The following is a 20,847-nucleotide window of genomic DNA, read 5'->3' as shown; positions in this document are numbered from 1 at the left end:
AGAGCGAGAGACAGAGAGAGATAAATAAGAAACATTTGTTGGAATATATTATATATATATATATATATATATATGTATATATATTATATATATATATATATATATATGTATATTAGAGCCCGACCGATATATCGGCCGGCCGATATTATCGGCCGATATGAGCTAATTGCATTTAAATCGGCATCGGCGTTCATAACGGCCGATGAAACATGAGAAACAGTCTCATGCTTCAGTCATGTTATGAGTGTTGCATAGTTTGCCCACCAGTGGGCGGTCTGCAGCTCCAGAGTTGCAACAGCGCCAGAAATCCACAAAGAAGAAAGCGATCAGCCAAGCCACCCAGGTGAGTCTGTCGTTCGTCATGTGAAATGATTGTAGATTTAGTTCATACACTGTATATAAAAACGGTGTGGTAGTTCTAGTTAACGGTCCTATCATTATCACTTCTAAATATTCTGTAACATCACTTACAGCCGCTAATGCATTGCGATATTAGATTAGCCACAAAGCTAATACCATGTTTATCAGTGGAAGAGCGCGAACGTTAATAAGAGGTCGAACTATAATGTTAGCGTTTAACTTATTCTTATTCTATTGCGGTGTGTTTCCCACATAATGACCGCGTAATGGGCCTTTCACACAGGACGCGGTATGCACAGCGCTTGCCCCCTGGGTTTAGCATTGCCCTTCAGATACAACGCGATTTGTGCTGCGCTGCGCTATGGCGTAGGCGGAGTTTTAAAAACTTTTAGCGGGAGCTCTTTCATAGTCTGTTGTTCCTCCTTTCGGTCAGCAGCAAACATGTATCTGTCCCGTTGTAAGAAGCGAGCGATAGCGCTAGTCCTGCTGATGAGAATTAAGAGAGAAGCAAGGAAGAAGAGGCTACCCTCAGGTCCAGGGAACAATTTGGTGAATTCAGGCTGGTTACGTTACTCTAACGCTAATATAGCTTCCTTTTTAGCAGGCCCCTTGAATGCTTGCTATTAACTTGTTTGAAGGTGGTTCTTCTCAAAATTGACAGCGGTGTGTTCATGACACTAACGTTAACCATTCAACTTCGAATTGATTCCGTAATCTTCCGGTAACAGTAGGCTAACTTTACGTTCGCCAGCGCATGACGATGTTTTTATTCAGACTGCACAAAGAGAAGAGGAGAAGATAAACGGGTCCGTTGTGAATGTGTCTGTGAGAGCAAATGTAGTGTAGTTACAGTAACTACAGTAGGTGCGTCAGAAATGATTAAACCAGATGGGACATGTAAATAAATGTGAGCTGAACAAGCGCTTTTTTCTTTTCTTTTTTTTTCTTACATATTGTTTCAAAACAGCTTTACAGACATAACAGGAAAATGTTGAAATAATAGTGTTAAATATAAGGAGGTTAATACCTATTGCTTGACATATATATATATAATTTTTGCCTATGTAGGAGATCCCTGTTTATTATTATTATAATTCTAATGATGACATGTGTAATGATATATGGTGATATTATTAATACACATGCTTATTCTTTCTTTGTCTCTCTTTCTGCCCTACAGATGGCTGAAAAAGGTGAATGCTGTAGCAGCAAAGTGTGGGACTACTTCTGCAAATACTTTAACTTTAGTATTATAATTTATTTACAGTACACACAGAGACTGTTAAAACCAGCTTCAACTGGAAGAAAGTAAAAGTGTTAAATGTTTAAAACCAGACTGTTTTTTGATCATTAAAAAATATATACTTTTGATGTGCAATTGTTTAGTGATTGAGACCGTAATCTAAGGCTTTTTTTTAACATAATCCCTTCTGGAAAATGGTTTATACAGCCCACATACATAGAACAGGCAGATATTTTGCTATTGAATGTTGTGTAAGTGCAGCTTATAGGAAATGGGTCTAATATCCAGTTTATTTTCAAAATCAAAATATCGGCTTATAAATCGGCTCTTTTCGAGTTAATATCGGCATCGGCCCCCAAAAATCCATATCGGTCGGGCTCTAATGTATATATATATGAAAAGTGAAAGTCCTTGCAGCATGTGGTGCATCTCTTCAATTCGGGCAGGGATTTCCCTTTTTGATTGTTATATGTATCTTGGAAAAGTGAGAGTGTACTTGTTAGAATATTTTGAGATCATGAAAATATCCCTAGTGCCTTTTTTTATCATCTGTCCTACAATGAGCCTAATCAAATCCATAAAATCACTTCATATTGGCCATGCAGAACATGACAGAAACTAACACATGATAGCAATGTATAACTGTATGTGGAGTAGTCCTGCAGATTAGGCCAAATTGTAACAAACTATTAAAATTGCCAAATGCCTAATTTATCATTGCAAAACAATGCCAAAACAACAGGCTAACACATACTGCAACTAGGCAGTCAGTGAAGTTTAATTATGAAATATATTTATACATAAATATGGTAAAACAACGACTATTAAGCCAGTATTCACACTAATACATTAAGCTGCAGGTAAATCTTACAAACCTTACAGAAATTCTTAAAACTTCTCAAAACGTGTGTTCTCTGCAGCAGGGCCTCCACGTCATCTCGAAGCTGATTGGCGGAGTTGTGGCTCCGGAAGTGAGTTCGTGTTTTGTGTGTGTCGCGGTGTAAGTTAGCTTGCGTGGAGATCGACAGAATAAACATGCGGTAATTATTATATTCTCTTATATAAGACACCCGATAGGCGTTTTAATATGGAGGCGGAGGGTGGCGCGCATGTCCGAGATGAAGAAGTTCCTCAGAACCAGGATCTGAGTTTTCTTCTGCCTTCTGGTATGTAAACAAACAGAGCTCGAGCTCATCAGGACTGATGTCTAATCAGAGATCTTATTCGATTGCCGCCTAATTAATTAAATTTTTCGGGAACCCGTGATACCTTTTTTCAGGATTCTTTGATGAGTAAAATGTTTAAAAAATTAGCATCTGTTATTTTCTGAATACAACAGAAATATTTTGTAACAATACACATAACCATTAAAACATTTGGGGTCAGTTTTTATTTAATTTTTTTTTTTAAATAAATTAATGCTGTATATTCAGTACGGATGTGTTGAATGGATAGAAAAGTGATAATAAAGACTTAAATTGTTATATTGTCAAATGCAGTCATAAACGTTAAATCATCATATTTCTATGGTTAATTACCTGGAGTTGCCAAAAATGCTTTTTAAATCATTGATTTAGATGGATACAGGCTTGATTAATAATACGTAACGTTAATATATTTTCTCATATGTGCTTCAATGCCTTAAAGCACTTGAACCCTGATAATTGCTGCTTGCAGCTACATTTTTAAATCATTTTGGATCTTTACTTTCCATAACATATGAAAACAAAATATAAAAAATAAAGCACATTGTATACTTAATTTGAAAACATTTATTAGTTTATAAAAATATATATACTTTACATAGTATTTATTTAGTAAAGTACATTTTATATAAGATGAAGTTTCTTGACACTATAATTATTTTTAACTGTGTTCATAAAAGTTGTTAAACATACAATGTTATGAGAAATACAGTAATGATTAATGACTAGATTATTTATATATATATATATATATACATACATACATATGCATGCATTTATTTATTTATATATCATGTGACATTTATATAGTCAAAATGATCATGAAAATGATATACATCATATATATATTTGAATGTCACAAAATGTAATATGTTATTTGTTTTATTTGTTACTGATGCAGTTATTTATTTCTCTATCTATCATGCTTTGGTAAAGTGTATACAAACTCTCGAGTGTCTGGATGTCTTTGATCAGTTACAGCTCTCCTGTCAGACTATGGCTGGTATGTGGTGTTCGTGTGTGTGGGAGTGTATCTGCTCATCCAGCATCTCCGCAAGAACAGATCCACAGACAGTCAGAGCTCGTCTGTCTCAGCGGCCAGCCAAGGTCAGGACAAACCATGAGTGGCGTCTGCAATTTGAGAAGTATTAGCGATTTTAAGAGGTGTGTGTGTGTGTGTGTCCTGTCTCCAGACCCTGAGTCTGTGGTGAGGTCCCAGGCGGCTCTGGAGGCGTCCCGCCGGAGAATGCAGGAGGAGCAGGACGCCCGAGCGGCAGAGTTCAGAGAAAGGCAGCAGAGGGTGAGTGTCACGCAGCACATCGTCTCACACCTTCACTGTGTTCATGCTGCTTCCTCTCATCTGCTCAGCTCGAGGAGGAGAAGAGAAGACAGAAAATCGAGATGTGGGAAAGCATGAAGGAGGGAAAGAGTTACAAGGGAAATGCCAAAGTTGCACAAGTAAGTCTGCTGGGACTAATGTCTCCAGGCCTCAGACTTCAGGTCCTGCATTTACATATTATTATTATTTCTCATTTCCAGCAGAACACAGAAGATGCCACTTCCTCCAGCTCGCTGAGACCGAAGACAGACAAAAAGCCCCTTCGCAACAGTGGTACGCAAGCATTACGTTTCAGATTACATAATGCACATTCACAAAAAAAGAGTTTTCTTTCAATAAATGCTAATTTGCTGCTTATTGATTATATGGTAAGTATGGTAGTTGTTGTAGTACTTCAGAAATGGAGGGATCTAGAATATGGTCATGCAGAAAACAGCATTAATATGTGCTTTATAAGTATTAATTAACAGCCAATGTGCTGGTTATATGCATGCTAATATGCAATGTGAATAGAGTTCCCTAATCTAAAGTGTTGCCAACATTTTCTCTTTTGATTAAAATAATAGTTAACTTTATTAAAACATTTTTATTCTTTATTTATATAGCTATAAAAAATGTAAAATGCTGTCAAATCAATTGGGATTATTTGAGTTTGTTTACACAATATTTGTGCGTACTGTGTTTTTAAATGTGTACCGGTATATATAAATACTCACACAAGTATATATTTAAGAAATATTAACACACATACACACACACACGTACATAAAACACTTTTGGTTGTTAAATTCTATAACTATAGAAAATGAAATAAGGAAAATACAATAAAAAATAAATTAAAACATGAAAAAAAGCATATTTTACACTTAATTTTAATGCATATGTTAGTAAATAGAAAAACTCTATTCAAGTTAAAATTGTCATGCATGACTTTCTAAAAGATGCAAGCATTTTAAGGACACTAACCCAAATAATAACCCATGTTTCAGAATAGGCCAATATTTTACAGGCGAAAATTATCCTGGTTGTTAATAAATTAATATAAAAAATTAAATAAATGTTGCCAAATAATATAATAAATTAATATATAATATATGAAAAGCTCTACTAAAATGAAAACCGTGATCATTTACTCCCCAGTATTTGTGTTCAGAGGTTGTTAATTGGTCTTTCATGACTCTGTACAGTTCTCACACAGTCTTGTGTTAATAATGTTGTTGTCTGTGTGTGTTGTAGGATACAGTCCTCTGTCTGGAGACGGAGGAGGAACGTGCTCCTGGAGACCCGGCAGGAGAGGGCCGTCCGCCGGTGGATGAGGTTAAAGGACGGTCAGACTGACCTCTGACCCTCCGTTGGAACACAGAAATATTATCTGAAGGAAGCTGTCAGCACTCATCACAGGACAATAGAATTATGGTTATATCATATAAGGGTCTTCATGCACACTATTATTTTTTTTGCATTGTCTTTTTCCACACTCATGTCATTGCAATCCTGTATGCTGTTATTTTTTTCAGTGCAGTAGTACTATTATATGAATTGGAAGACTTCTGAATATCGTATAGTGCACAGCTGGATTGGATAGTTTTCTAGTTCTTTTATTTATTTTTTTGGTGCATTTGCAGTCAGAATGACATGAGAGTGAGTCAAGAATAACAAAATTTTTTTTTTTTTTTTTACTTTCATGCACATTAAGAAACTATTTCCTGTTTGTATGATTGACAGCCTCTAATGACGCCTCCTCATCAAAGGTATTAATACTCCTGGGGCAGGCTGATGTTTTTCAGTAATAATCGTGGTTCTGTTTTTAGCTTTTTGCACTTCTGAAGGCTGTGCTAAATAAACACATAGAGAGTAAATACAAACGCAGAACGTTTTGTTCATATCATTAGCTGTGTTTGTGTTCTGTTGTAAATGTAGGGAGTGCTGTTCCATGACAGATCCATCCGTGCAGTGGTTAATGATGGATAATAGTGGTATGACGTCTCTGCTGTTCTCTAAAAAGCATTTCTTTAGGAATTATTGTTTTTGCTTTATAGTTTCTCCGAATTAAACTGCATACTCAATGCATGTCTGTCTTATTTGTCAGGACCCAAGATTTCACTGTCTCGTCCTCAGTTTTAGTTTTTTAATAAGATGGATTTATAGGAAACAGAGAAAGTGGAAACTATTATATATATATATATATATATGTATATGTACACAGATTGCTAGTATTTCCTGATAGCAAGGTCATCATAATTAACTAAAACTCTCTCTCTCTCTCTCTCTCTCTATATATATATATATATACGTGTGTGTTTATATATATATATATATATATATATATATATATATATATATATATATATATATAACATTTTCATTACCTGTAATAATGATGTGATAAAAAAAAAAAATGAATACAAATCTATATAGACATAAAAAAAAACAATAAAAATGAAATTAATATAAGCAATATTATCTTGATATTTAAATAATTTTTTATAGAAGTTAGTTCGTAGAGACCTGGCAAAAATAACATCCATGCAGTGTAGTGATATTATTCAAATTCATCCTTATGTCCTTATGATATTTTGATAAAAAATCATGTAATGAGCCCATCTTGTGTTTAGTATTTCATTCATGTACGCTGCGACATAAGACCCGAGTAAACTACACACTCTAATCTCGCGAGGACTCACTTCATCCACTAGGTGGCAAGATGAGCACGTGATTTGGAACGTCTCCGTCAAAGTTCTAAATTATAGGATTAGGAAATAATCATTTGAATGTGACATAAATATAGAATTATTACACTGGATTTTCTATATAAAATAAACTGCATTTTACTTGATAAAATGTTTTTGAAAATATTTAAAGAAGCCACACGAAAGTGATTTTGTTTATATTTAAAATAAATATATTAAATTGTTTAGTATACCTTAACATCTCAGCTTGTCTAACAGACATTTCTTGCTGGATGATGGACCATTACCTTCAACTCAACCTTGCCAAGACAGAACTGCTTGTGATTCCAGCAAACCCATCGTTTCATTACAATTGAAGTGGAGTTGTGATTGATGATCAGCTGACTTTCTCAGACCACATTGCTAAAACTGTCCGATCCTGCAGATTTGCTTTATTCAACATGAGGAAGATCAGACCCTTTCTTTCGGAACATGCTGCACAACTCCTTGTTCAAGCTCTTGTTCTGTCCAGACTGGACTACTGCAATGCTCTCTTGGCAGATCTTCCAGCCAATTCTATCAAACCTTTACAATTAATCCAGAACGCGGCAGCAAGATTAATTTTTAATGAGCCAAAAAGAATACACGTCACACTCATGGATAAAAGCGTCTGCTAAATGAATAAATGTAAATGTAATACCTTACTAGGAGATAACATAAATAAATTTAGAAAATGGAAAAAGCAGGTTACACTTAAAAACAGATGAATATGTTACCTCTGAAAATGTTGAACAGGTTAATTCCTAGATACATAAACTTTTCTTTTGTCCAGTTTTGTCTGAAAATAGTTGATTTATCTTATTTCTTATGATAAGATAAGTGTAACAATATACACTACTGTTCAAAAGTTTGGGGTCAGTAATTATTATAATTTTATTTTTATTTTTTTAAAGAAATTAATGCTTTTATTCAGCAAGGATGTGTTAAAATAATATATACTTATATTGTTAGAAACGATTTATTTTTTAAATAAACACTTTTTTTTTACTTTGTTCATGAAAGATAATTCTGAAAGAAGTATCACAGGTTCCAAAAAATCTTAAACAGTAAAACATTGATAATAAATCAGCATATTATAATGATTTCTGAAGATCATGTGACACTGAAGACCGGAGTAATGATGCTGAAAATACAGCTTTGATCACAGGAATAAATTACATTTTATAATATATATTCAAATAGAAAACAGTTATTTTAAATGGTTATATTTTACAATATAACTGTTTTCTTCTTCTATATTTCTAAACAAATAAATGCAACCTTGATGAGCAGAAGAGACTTCTTTAAAACACATTCAAAATCTTACTGATCCCAAACTGTTGAACAGCAGTGTAAATCTACTTTTAAAACTCTATAATTATGTAAAAGGAATCAAAACTGGCTTCTGGTTTGAAAATGTACCGTTACTAACCATTTATTAAATAAAACTGCATTTAAACTTGTGTAAATAAGCAACGTATTTTGTTTTCTAAATCAATGAAACTTGGCCACAGTTTCCTGCTGAATCTTACAAAAGATCAGTTCACGCGAAAAAAAAAAAAAAAGAAGACGCAACGCTTTTCCCCATGTATGAGACGTCCATAGACAGTAAAAGAAACGTCACCAGCTAGCTGTGCGCAGCCAATCAGCGACGAGCTACGGCGCCTCCTGCGTGTCAAAAACCCTTGACGGTTGAGCCGCGTCGCCGCAGACGCGTTTCAAGCACTCGCGTTCACTCACAATGGCGAGACCGTCGCGAGGATGAGGATACAGCCGCGCTCCTCGAGTCAGCAGACCGTTAATGTCCACTGACCGATTACCGATTCAGACTCGAAACGACGGAGGTAACGTTACCTTTACGAACCCGATCGTGGCTCGCGGGAGAGTTGGTGGTTAGATGGCAGCGGCTGGTAAAACACGGGGACTGGAGCGCAGCGGCGGCACACGGTGACCATGCTCGGACCCAAACCCAGCGCTCTGGACGGGACTGCAGCAGCGGGCGGCGTTTGAAAACAAAACAAACAAACCGAAGGCGTTAAGAAACGAAAGCCCTGTGAGTGTTCTCTGAGATGGCAGGCAGAAGCCGCAGGTCGTGGTTCAGCGTGCTGCTGGGGCTGGTGGTCGGGTTCACGCTGGCGTCCAGGCTCATCCTGCCCCGAGCCACCGAGCTCAAGAGAGCGGGTCACAAGCGGCGCGCAAGCGGCGGCGCGGGCGGCTGCGGAGGAGGAGCGGGGATGATGATGATGATGAAGGAGTACGGAGCGCCGCTGATGCCCAGCACGGAGAAGCCCGCGGTGCCCCGGTCCAGCAGTTTCTTGTTCGTGGGCGTCATGACCGCGCAGAAGTACCTGAACAACCGCGCCGTGGCGGCGTACAGGTAATCCAGCGCGTGCGCACAATCACCATGGTAACCGCAGTAAACACTGTGCGCTGTAGTTCTAGTATGTTAGTAACGTTAAATAGAGACGCTATTGTTAATATTATTATTATTTCCCCGGAGACGGTGGTTTCAATAATCTTGGTATGGATGGAGAGAAGTCTGGGCTGTGCTGGAGATATTTTATTTAAGCTTGTTTGTGTAAAAAGCACGAACGTATATGTGTGGGCGGGGGAAATATTCGATATGAAATACGATAACCGTAGTTTCTACCAAAATATCAGTACATATTTACTTGCGTAAAGTCGGAATAATTGAAAACAGCATCTTCTTTAAAATATATTTGTTTAAAAAACGTTTTACTGTCACAGTAAGAGCAACTTACATGTGGGAAAAACATTTAGTTCAAAACTTAATTCAGCATATGAGAGGTCACCACGTAAACTGCAGAAATGTCATAGTATTTTTTTAATTTTTTTTTTACTTCTGTAAAGTCTAAATATTTTATTACTTGATCTACTAAAAATGACCACTTTTTTATTGTAGTAACAGTAACATTTTGGTATTTTAGTGGAAACAGTGGATGGCATGGTAAATTATGGTGAGGATGGAGAGAGGCAAGATTAATTTAACTCTGAAACATTTTATTTCAGTGTTTTTTATTTATTTTAAATTTTTTTAAATTGTTATATTATTATTATTTTTGGTGCAAGGGAAATATAAGTAACTAAATTAGTGGTCCACCGATGTGGGATTTTTAATGGCCGATGCCGATACTGAGACAGTCTGGCGGATTGGACAATGTAATACATGTAAATACATTCATTTTAGTTTTGGTGAAACATAACATATATATAATTTGTATTTATTTATTTAAATAAATACATAGAGGAAACACTTAAATGAACATGGTTTAGTGCAAAATTTCTAACATTCATACAATAATGAACAAATTAATATCCATAAATTAATGTCAAAAATTGTATGAGCAATTCCATGTATGTGCATTGTATGTTTGAATAAGACTTTGCTGCATGCCGGAGTGTTATTGTATGTAACACAACGTGCATACTGTCATGTTAGAAAGTGGATGACGATTGGTCATTTTAACTGTGTCAGGTGCTGGCTTCACATCTGAGCGTCTTGTCTTAAAGAGGAAGCATAAATGCACATTATTGTGTCATAATCCTTTTTGAAAAACATCAACCACACGGAAGGACTTTTCAGCCAATGGGATATTTACAAAATTACAAATATCGGCCGATATATCGGTTGACCACTAAATTAAATATGTCCATATGAGAGATCACCATGCTAACTGTAGTTTCTTTCCTAATATCTTAGGTTTTTCTCTTTTCTTTTACTTCTGTAAGGTCGAATTAATTTACAGGATCTTATTTTAAAAATATTTTGATAAATAAATAATTAGTTGTAACAGTATTGTAGTTGTTGTTTTTTTGTGTCAGAGACACTGGATACCATGGTAAATTATTGTAAGAATGGAGAGCGGTTATGCTAAATCAGTTTATTTCAGCACTATAATTAAACCTTTATTTATGAAGAACCACCATAGTAGCAATCATTTACTCCAAAGTGTCATAATCCTAATACTTTAAAGGGATAGTTCACCAAAAATGGAAATTACCTAGGGGTGCGTGATTAATATCGTCCGATAATTAATGTGCATCTCGTCAGTAAAGCCGGTTCTCTAATCAGCGGTAAATTCCATCAGGTGTGTGATTTCACATAGAGCAGCTGTCACTACACAGAGCCGTTGTTAACTGACTAGCTGCGCAAATAAACGCTGATAATGAAGTGGATTTGTGCAGCTTGTCAGTAAACAACAGCTCTGCGTAGTAACAGCTGCTCTATGTGAAATCACGCACCAGAGGGAATTTACCGCTGATTAGAGAACCGGCTTTACTGACGAGATGCGCATTAATTATCGGACGATATTTATTGTGCACGCCTAAAATTACCCCATGATTTGTGTATAAGACTTTCTTCTTCCAGATGAATTATATAAAAATAAAATCTCCTGGCTCTTCCAAGCTTTATAATGGCAGTGAATGGGTGGTGATATTTTATAGTCCGGTGATATTTTTATGACTCCGGAGGGTTAATAAAGGACTCCTGAAACCAATCGCTGTGTTTGTGTAGGAAAAATATCCATATTTAAAACTTTATAAACCGTATTCTCTAGCTTCCACAGTGTGTGATTTTTTTTTTTTTTTAATGCCACTTTTGACTAATGCCAATTTACCACTATTGTTATTATTATTATTATTATTATTATAGGAATAGTATTTGTGTGGTACTTTGGCAGGAACAGTGGTGGTTACCATGGTAATTTGTTTAAGTATAGTAGAGGATAGAGATGTGCTGAAACAAGCATTTATGTCATAACCTACATTTAATCAGCAGTAAGTCCTCGCCGGAGAGGTTTTTCATGATGAATTGGTTGGCCTTGGTGGAAAAGCCAGAGCATCATGGGAGTATTTATGACTCTCTTGTTGCTGTATTTCCTACAGTTAGGTGCTTGTAGTGCTACACAGGAGTTACTTGAAGATGTTCACAAAGGACTGCAAGACAAAACCACATTACTTCCCCTGGTCTGCAGTCTCTGTTATTTAATTGCATTAAGATGCCTGCATATTTCATGCACAAAAATGAACAGTGTTTTAAAGCAGATCTGGGCTGTTTCTCCTGATTTGAGAGCTGAATGACAGACTGACACAATATCTGCACGACAGAAGTGTGCGAAAGGTTAACATTGGTATCTCTGGGTTCCTTTTCAGTTTCTGAGAACAGGAAGTTGGGTTTTGTTAAAATTAGATGTTGGCGTGAATAAGAGTGGATATTATCTGAAGGAAAACAGTGCAGCTTTTCCACGTGCTGACATGTGGGACACTGAGTGCATTTCAGAGACTCTGAGGCTCTGCTGAGTTGATTTAGTTGTTGTAAGCGTCCTCCTACAGGGTCATGGCAGAATAAAGCTTTTGGCATTTTATCCTTGTGTCGAGTGCCGCATTTAGTTTATCGGTTTTCTTTCCACATGCTTGTAGTGAATCAGCTTGGGACTTTTGTTTTTAAACCATCTGAATCATGCTACTCATTGCTTTATCTTTCTGATAATATCTTGTGGTATTATTTCTGTATTTATGTCTGTGTTTATATGGATTTTCATATTTTCTGGCCTGAAGTATGACCAATTCTCCTAGTGATGCATGGCACTGTGTACATTTACACGTGAGCAGTACATGATCGGGTTAAACATGCACCGACCATCTTCACAAATTTTCATTGAGAATAGGTTATAAATCTGTTGCCACTAAATGAAAACCTGTAGGATCTCCCTATGGTTACCTCCAAATAAAAGCTCTACTCCAATGTTTGAATTTGAAAGCAAAGATATTAAGACTGCTATAAACATAAGTATTGCAATTTTACTTTATTATTATTGTTATTTTTATTTTATTTTATTTTATAGCACAATAGTACTATTGCAAGAGTTATATATTTCTCTTATCTTAATTTTTATAATTTATAAAAAAAAAAAAAAAAAAAAATGTACATGACAATAATAATTTAGATTACAATCATTATTTATTATTGTTGTTTGTTCAGTCATATTCCGTGGCAAAAAACAGGGTTTCCTTCACATGCCTGATAATGCATATTAATGATGTTAGAATTTGTACACAAAATTTATGAAATAGTATTATTTTATAATGAATAAATTAATTTTTTTTATACACAAAAAATGTATAATGTATACCCGCAAAAAATACTTTTTGACATTTTAAAATATGGTTTCAGCAGATTTTGACATTGGTTAAGAGGGGTAATGTACCTATTAAAGACTCTTTCAAGAAGTATTTAAATCACTAGAGTACTGAAAAATTGACAATTGTTTTGTTGGGTACTATATGAAACATTTTGGGGTGGAATGCGCAGCACAAGTAACTATATTGAGATATATTGTTAACATTATTATGGTTACATTGGATGACCACTAACTGAGAACTGTTTAGTGAATCATCTCCTTCGTGTTATGGTGTTCACTATCCTGTTTTTGCATCATGTAGGACCTGGGCCAAGACCATCCCGGGCAAAGTGGAGTTTTTCTCCAGCGAGGGTTCAGACACGACGATCCCCATCCCCATCGTGGCTCTGCAGAACGTGGACGATTCGTACCCTCCGCAGAAGAAGTCCTTCATGATGCTCAAGTACATGCATGACCACTACCTGGACCAGTTCGAGTGGTTCATGCGAGCCGATGATGACGTCTACATCAAAAGCGAGAAGCTGGAGAGCTTCCTAAGGAGTCTCAACAGCAGCGAGGCCATCTTCCTTGGCCAGACGGGCATGGGTGCCCGCGATGAACTGGGCAAGCTGGCCCTGGAACCGGGCGAGAACTTCTGCATGGGCGGCCCTGGTGTGATCATGAGCCGTGAGGTGCTGCGCAGGATGGTGCCCCACATCCGCCAGTGCCTGCAGGAGATGTACACCACCCACGAGGACGTGGAGGTGGGTCGCTGCGTGCGCAGATTCGCCGGCGTCCAATGCGTCTGGTCCTATGAGGTAAGAACCTGCAATACACCTGGATAATAATTACAGGGCCAAACCACAGCAGTCACGTGGCCAACAAGGTACCATTTGCATAATTATTAGTGTCCAATATTAAATGCGGTTCAGGCTCAAGGTTTCTAATGCATATTGTTTGAAATCAGCCTCTTCATTGAACTCCCAGAGCTGTAATTTTCAGGTACTAGAAATTATAGGTTGTAGCAAATCAGAAAAGGCCCAGACAGCTTTGATCCTTCAAAGGGTTTTGCTGATACCTGACCAGGTATTACAGAGCGAGCTGGACAATAGTGGAACGCTGTCAAACAGGAGTGCAGCGTCTCTGCTGTCCATGGATGCTTGGGCTACATCAGCTGTTTTATCAGAGCTGTTATAGGGTGACTCATAGGAAATTAAGCTTTGGACGGTGGGTGACTTTTTGAAAGTGTGACCTCTGACCTTGAAGAGATGAGATGAGTCATTGTCTCTTCAGCGGATGGAGTTTATAATCTGCTGTGATGGCTCCTTCCTCTGCCTTTTCTTTTTGTGCACATCAAAAGACTGAGAAATGCTTTGTAAAAAGAAGTCATTTGCATCCAGGCGAATCTCATGCACCGTTCAGAGAACATTTCGGTCAGATTTTACAAAAAAAATAAAAATTTGCCTTTCCTTTTTTTTTTTTTTTTTTGTATAAAGAAATTGGAGCCTATTTTAAAACCATTACAAATCTGACATAATTTTCCAGATGTTCCAGAAAACCCAGTTCTCATTACCATGATGCTTTCATTTTGAGTTTCTCTTGTGATTGCAGTAACTTTAGATTTTTTTTTAATCAATTTCCTTACATGGTAAAAAAAAAATATATATATATATATATATATATATATATATATATATATATATATATATATATATATATATATATATATATAATAAAGTTCCATTATCTAACATTAGTAAATGCAATGACTAACAATAATCAGTACGCATGTTCCAGCTTTTATTGTTAGTTCAGGATTTAAATGATATTGACTGGTTTTAACAATGTATTAGTAAATGTTAATTTTAATTTAACTTACAGTAATATCATCTAAAATTTATAAATGTTGTCATTGTTAGTTCACATTAATGTTATGGCTGCTCCGATCACGATCGGCCGATCGTTATGCGCATCTCGTCAGTAAAACCGGTTCTATAATCAGCGGTAAATTCCCTCAGGTGCGTGATTTCACATAGAGCAGCTGTTACTACACAGAGACGTTGTTAACTGAGAAGATGCGCAAATAAACGTTCATTTTCAGCGTTTATTTGCACATCTTCTCAGTTAAACACGGCTCTGTGTAGTGAAAGGAAACTGATATTTAGTGTGGCTCTATAATGTTTTGTTTGGATTTCCTTCTTTTTTTATTACAAATATGCTTTGAATGCAGTCAGGTGACTGCAGGTTTTCTGCTAGTTTTGAGTCAAGCCCTTTGCATTTTTCTCCAACATCTCGATTAAGTCTCTGCGTATCGTCTAGTCTACCAAGACTAGAGCCCGACCGATATGGATTTTTGGGGGCCGATGCCGATGCCGATATTAACTCGAAAATAGCCGATTTATAAGCCGATATTTTGATTTTGAAAGTAAACTGGATATTAGACCCATTTCCTATAAACTGCACTTACACAACATTCAATAGCAAAATATCTACCTGTTCTATGTATGTGGGCTGTATAAACCATTTTCCAGAAGGGATTTATGTAAAAAAAAAAAAAGCCTTAGATTACGGTCTCAATGACTAAACAATTGCACATCAAAAGTATATATTTTTTAATGATCAAAAAACAGTCTGGTTTTAAACATTTAACACTTTTACTTTCTTCCAGCTGAAGCTGGTTTTAACAGTCTGTGTGTGTACTGTAAATAAATTATAATACTAAAGTTAAAGTATTTGCAGAAGTAGTCCCACACTTTGCTGCTACAGCATTCACCTTTTTCAGGTATCTGTAGGCAGAAAGAGAGACAGAGAAAGAATAAGCATGTGTATTAATAATATCACCATGTATTATTACTCATGTCATCATTAGAATTATAATAATAATAAACAGGGATCTCCTACATAGGCAAAAATGAGAAATTTATATATTTTTTTATTTGTCAAGCAATAGGTATTACCTACTTATATTTAACTATATTATTTCAACATTTTCCTGTTATGTCTGTAAAGCTGCTTTGAAACAATATGTAAAAATAAAAAATAAAAAAATAAAAAAGCGCGTGTTCAGCTCACATTTATTTACATGTCCCCTCTGGTTTAATCATTTCTTACGCACCTACTGTAGTTACTGTAACTACACTACATTTGCTCTCACAGACATATTCACAACGGACCCGTAGATCTTCTCCTCTTCTCTTTGTGCAGTCTGAATCAAAACATCGTCATGCGCTGGCGAACGTAAAGTTAGCCTACTGTTACCGGAAGATTACGGAATCAATTCGAAGTTGAATGGTTAACGTTAGTGTCATGAACACACCGCTGTCAATTTTGAGAAGCACCACCTTCAAACAAGTTAATAGCAAGCATTTAAGGGGCCTGCTAAAAAGGAAGCTATATTAGCGTTAGAGTAACATAACCAGCCTGAATTCACCAAATTGTGCTCTGGACCTGAGGGTAGCCTTCTCTTCCTTGCTTCTCTCTTAATTATCATCAGCTGGACTAGCGCTATCGCTCGCTTCTTACAACGGGACAGATACATGTTTGCTGCTGACCGAAAGGAGGAACAACAGACTATTAAAACTCCGCCAACGCCATAGCGCTGAAGGGCAACGCTGAACCCAGCATACCGCGTCCTGTGTGAAAGGACCATTACGCGGTCATTATGTGGGAAACACACCGCAATAGAATAAGAATAATTTAAATGCTAACGTTATAGTTTGACCTCTTATTAACGTTCGCGCTCTTCCACTAATAAACATGGTATATAATACATGGTATTAGCTTTGTGGCTAATCTAATATAGCAATGCATGAGCGGCTGTAAGTGATGTTGCAGAATATTTAGAAGTGATAATGATAGGACCGTTAGCTAGAACTACCACACCGTTTTTATATACAGTGTATGAACTAAATCTACAATCATTTCACATGACGAACGACAGACTCACCTGGGTGGCTTGGCTGTCCTTCTGTAGTGAATTTCTGGCGCTGTTGTCAACTCTGGAGTTGCAGACCGCCCTCTGGTGGGCAAAGTATGCAACACTCATAACATGAGTGAAGCATGAGACTCTGTTTTTTCATGTTTCATCGGCCGTTATAAACGCCGATGCCGATTTAAATGCAATTAGCTCATATCGGCCGATAATATCGGCCGGCCGATATATCGGTCGGGCTCTAACCAAGACCTTCTGTCAAGGTGAGATTACCTTTTTTCCATCTGCTCCCAATGAAGGAGTTGCGCAATCCGTCACCGTAAATGTGACATCGCTTCTCACAAATTTGCAAAATGGAAAAATGAAAGGGTTGGAAAGCTATCAGAGGTGCTCAGATGGATCTTTTTCGGCTTGTGGAATGGGGCGGAATTGGAACCTCTGAGTCTTAACGAGTCTCCCTCGTGACTGGGGCCGCTGGGATTTTAATGCGCATTTGATGTGTGCTTTAATTACAGCCGTGCAGGATTAGTTAGAGACGGCACAGCTGGGCAACCTGCTATTAATGTCGGAGCGTTCGGCCTCTGGTTTTTTTATGGGACGGCCCCCTTGTAAAGTGACCTCAAAGACCTCACGGCTCAAAATGGCAGCCTGTAACTCCCTTAAATACTGATATTAAGCATCTTTGTCTGTTTGGAGCTCTTCAGATGTGTATCTGTCTGTGCCGCCGCTCAACTTCTGTTTGTTTATGGCCAGAGCGCAAACGGTCTCATCTGACCTCCGCTTTGGACTCGCAGCTACCTGAGATGATTCCTGTGCGCAATTTAAGTAGCTGTAACGAAACTGACAGGTTTTCATCTGATTTCAGTGCATTTGCTTGGTCACTTTGACTGTACAGTTACACAAATGATTCCTCGAATGCACGCAGGACTCTAACCATATCCAGAGGCCAGGATATCACGGAGACGTGTGGGTGTTTTATCTAATCTTTTCCGCTTCACCAGTGATATCAAACCTTAGCTGTCACCGGTGTCATATTAAAGCTGTCGATCTGGGTCGTGTCTCTCAGGTGATCTGGTATCTCTCATGCTGACCTTGTCCTGCCCTCATCGAGGACTTTCACATTTCAGGGTCTAAACAAAACTGTCCTGTCTTTGCCACTGCTGCTGATGTGTGTGTTTGATGGAAGATGTATAGAATTACTTATTTGGTGATAAACCCTACCATTCTAAAGTTTGGAATCTGTAAGATATTTTTTAGGTGTTTGGAAGAAGATTCTTAAGCTTGCTAAAGCTCTATTCATTTGTTAAAAAATACAGTAAAATCAGTATTGTTTTTCTTCTTGTTGATAATAATAATACATATGAAGTGTATTCAATATTAAATATACGTTAGAAGTTAGAAATAAATATTTATTTATTAATAACATTTTAAATATATAATGATGTCCTTCCTTAGCTTACTGTTGTGATGCATATTAAAAAGTTAGCATCTTTGTGCTTTTTAGTAAAACATAGAAAGCCGTGTAACACACTGTCAGGGAAAGTCCTTAAAAAGCTTTTTCTGAGCAGTGTTATTGAATGTAGACCCCCTAAATGCAGAAGTGAAGGTGTCTTGTTCAGTAGAGCAGTTTGGCTAATCTTTACACCAATTATATTGTCACGGATGTTCTGCCTGACTGAAGTGTGGGACTTCAGCTCACAAATTACAACCGAACGAAGAGCAGTCTTGGTTATTCCAAACAAATGTGCCAATTAGGAGCGTTGGAAAGTGGTGGTTTGTTCCGTTGAAAATGGCGAACAGTGCAAGAACTATGCAAGACGCTCCTCGCTTGTCACGTCGTACACGTTTCGTCTTCCGTCACGTGACTCTGAGTGATCGCTCACATTCTGACTGATGTTGACAAGCTCTTCTTCACCCATTATTTAGTTGTCAGTCCATCTGTTTGCTCTGAAAACAGCCGTAAATGGCAACACAAAGAATGGAAACTGAAAGCCAATATTGGGCTCCACATTTTTTCCATCTGCGCCCTTGATTTATGACTCTGTTGTCAATAGCATGTCAGCGCATTTATTTGCTCAGTCTGTTGTCTTGTTAGAATAGATAGACCATCTAAGAATCGTGCACAATAAAGCCAGGGACATTTTTATCAATCAAGTAAATTGCAAAAAACGATTTAATACTTTTATTCAGGAAGGATGCATGAAATTGATCAAAAGTGACACTAAAAGACATCTTTCTTTTCCTCAAAGAATCGTAAAAAAATGAATTGGAGTGTATCAAAAATAAAAAATGTATCCGTTATTTTAAATTGTAATAATAGTTCACATTGTTAAATGTAGTTTTTTTTTTTTTTTGGTCAAATAAATGCAGACTACTAAAAAAAGAAAAATCTTACTATCCCTGTTCTTTTTTTAACCAGTCTTTATTTTACACCATAAGACCAGAGCCATTTTTTGATCAACTGGGTGTGAGTCTTTTCTCCTTGACATCTCGAGTCATTTTGACATCTCTCCTCACATTATCCGCTTCCTGTTTCCGTGTGATGATGATTGCATCTATCTGTGAGATCTCAATTAGAGGAGCTATCACGCATGATTCAGCTCGCCATGTGAACTCCGCAGAAGTCAAACTTGTCTTTTCAAACACATATTTCCACACATCTGTTGTGTCAGTGTGCCCACAGATCTGTATCAGAAAGGTCGTTGAGGTCGAGTTGCTGTTTGGCTATTGGTTGATGTTATCCAATATCCTTTTGATCAACTCTTTAAATATGGAACCATTTTGGAGCAATGAATTGATTTGGAGAAATTAAGTCTTCACTATGAGAACCTTTTAGGAACTACGGTCAGTTTAGTTTTCATTTTGGCTTTTGAATGTTTGATTTCTCATTCAAGATCCAGACCCCGTTCTCTCACCTTCTTCTATGTGTCGCACAGTGTGTCAAGAAGACTTTGGTTTCTTTCTCTGCTCAGACATCCACAGGAAGTCAGCCTCCCACACGCATATACTGTTCTTCGAGCTCTAACAAACAAACGCCTGTAGTCGTGTCTATTTCTTGCCACTCAGTAAAGGCCAGTATTATACTGCCATGCAGTCCTGTATTTTGTGGCCATTTTCATGCAATCTGTTTTGGAGATCTATGCGAGATGGATCATTATTGCACTCAGTTATAGTGTTTTGAAAATTGGCGGCGGAGCGCAGAATATGTGAAGCTTTTCTGAAAAGAACAAACATCAGTCAGAATGTGAGCGATCACTCAGAGAGAATTAATTGAATTTCTAATCGCAATTACAATACGTAATTGTTAAAAGTGGCAATTAATCGTTCAAAGTCCACTTATGTTATTCTGCATGCTTAAGATGCTTTTTTTCTACCATTCATAATATGTAAACGTTTTTATAATTTGGAGAAGAAACCAATCTGATGTATATTTGACATTTGAGACTTCATACTATAGAAAAGCACTAAAGGTTTTTCAGTTCGAGTGTTTTCAGCTTGTTTATTTTCATATAAAAATATGGCATGCAATTGCAATTAAAGGGAGTAATTGACGATTATGATTTTTGTCGTAATCATGTGGCCCTAATTCATAGCTTTGCTCACCTGTTTCATGGGTTTGGCGGTGGACTAACCCAACATGGTTCCTTCTTTAGCTCTGTTAGAGAAGTAAATGGGTTCACTGTTGTTGTTTTTTTCAAGTCGTAACCTTTATATATTTTTTTTACTCTTAAATCCGGTTTCACCAGTTCCTATGCTATCTTTCCCCAGACATGTGTTCACCCTGTCTCCAGCTTTCTTCACTAGTTTTTAATTTGTCTGTCTGACGAGCAGCGACTGAACGCGTCATGTAGATCTTCACGTTCAGAATTTAAAGATTGAGGTGTCTCTCTGTTTCACTACTTATTTGAGTTCTTCGCA

General features: G+C 37.0%; 2 protein-coding genes across 3 annotated transcripts in view; both read left to right on the top strand.

Annotated features, from left to right (window-relative positions):
* Positions 1-2,552: 2,552 nt before the first annotated feature.
* On the top strand, positions 2,553-6,215 carry LOC128017394 (selenoprotein S). Of its 2 annotated transcripts, none has more exons than XM_052602772.1 (6): positions 2,553-2,769; positions 3,784-3,915; positions 4,002-4,108; positions 4,177-4,266; positions 4,351-4,420; positions 5,384-6,215. In XM_052602772.1, exons 1-6 carry the CDS (start codon positions 2,691-2,693, stop codon positions 5,461-5,463), a joined length of 558 nt encoding a protein of 185 aa, XP_052458732.1. In that variant the 5' UTR covers positions 2,553-2,690; the 3' UTR covers positions 5,464-6,215. The 2 variants fall into 2 exon arrangements, with proteins under 2 accessions (XP_052458732.1, XP_052458731.1); XM_052602771.1 differs by having other exon boundaries at positions 2,557-2,769; positions 4,348-4,420.
* Positions 6,216-8,544: 2,329 nt separating this feature from the next.
* LOC128017393 (chondroitin sulfate synthase 1) overlaps positions 8,545-20,847 on the top strand; it is a 63,701-nt gene continuing 51,398 nt past the window's right edge. Inside the window, exons 1-2 of the mRNA XM_052602770.1 lie at positions 8,545-9,232; positions 13,321-13,816. Of these exons, the coding sequence (XP_052458730.1) occupies positions 8,925-9,232; positions 13,321-13,816 (804 nt within the window). The 5' untranslated portion in view covers positions 8,545-8,924. The remainder of the gene's footprint in view (positions 9,233-13,320; positions 13,817-20,847) is intronic.

The sequence above is a fragment of the Carassius gibelio genome, chromosome A7 (genome assembly GCF_023724105.1).
Source record: "Carassius gibelio isolate Cgi1373 ecotype wild population from Czech Republic chromosome A7, carGib1.2-hapl.c, whole genome shotgun sequence".
NCBI lineage: Eukaryota > Metazoa > Chordata > Actinopteri > Cypriniformes > Cyprinidae > Carassius > Carassius gibelio.
The sequence above is the reverse complement of the archived record's forward strand: the minus strand, read 5'-3'. Positions and strand labels throughout refer to the sequence as shown.

What these genes read in the sequence shown, in the direction of transcription:
- LOC128017394 (XM_052602771.1), top strand. Translation starts at nt 2,691, where the DNA reads ATGGAGGCGGAGGGTGGCGCGCATGTCCGAGATGAAGAAGTTCCTCAG. An exon ending in TCAGAGAAAGGCAGCAGAGG is followed by an intron (nt 4,109 to 4,176) that starts GTGAGTGTCACG and finishes TCATCTGCTCAG; the next exon opens with CTCGAGGAGGAGAAGAGAAG. An exon ending in GAAATGCCAAAGTTGCACAA is followed by an intron (nt 4,267 to 4,347) that starts GTAAGTCTGCTG and finishes TCTCATTTCCAG; the next exon opens with CAGAACACAGAAGATGCCAC.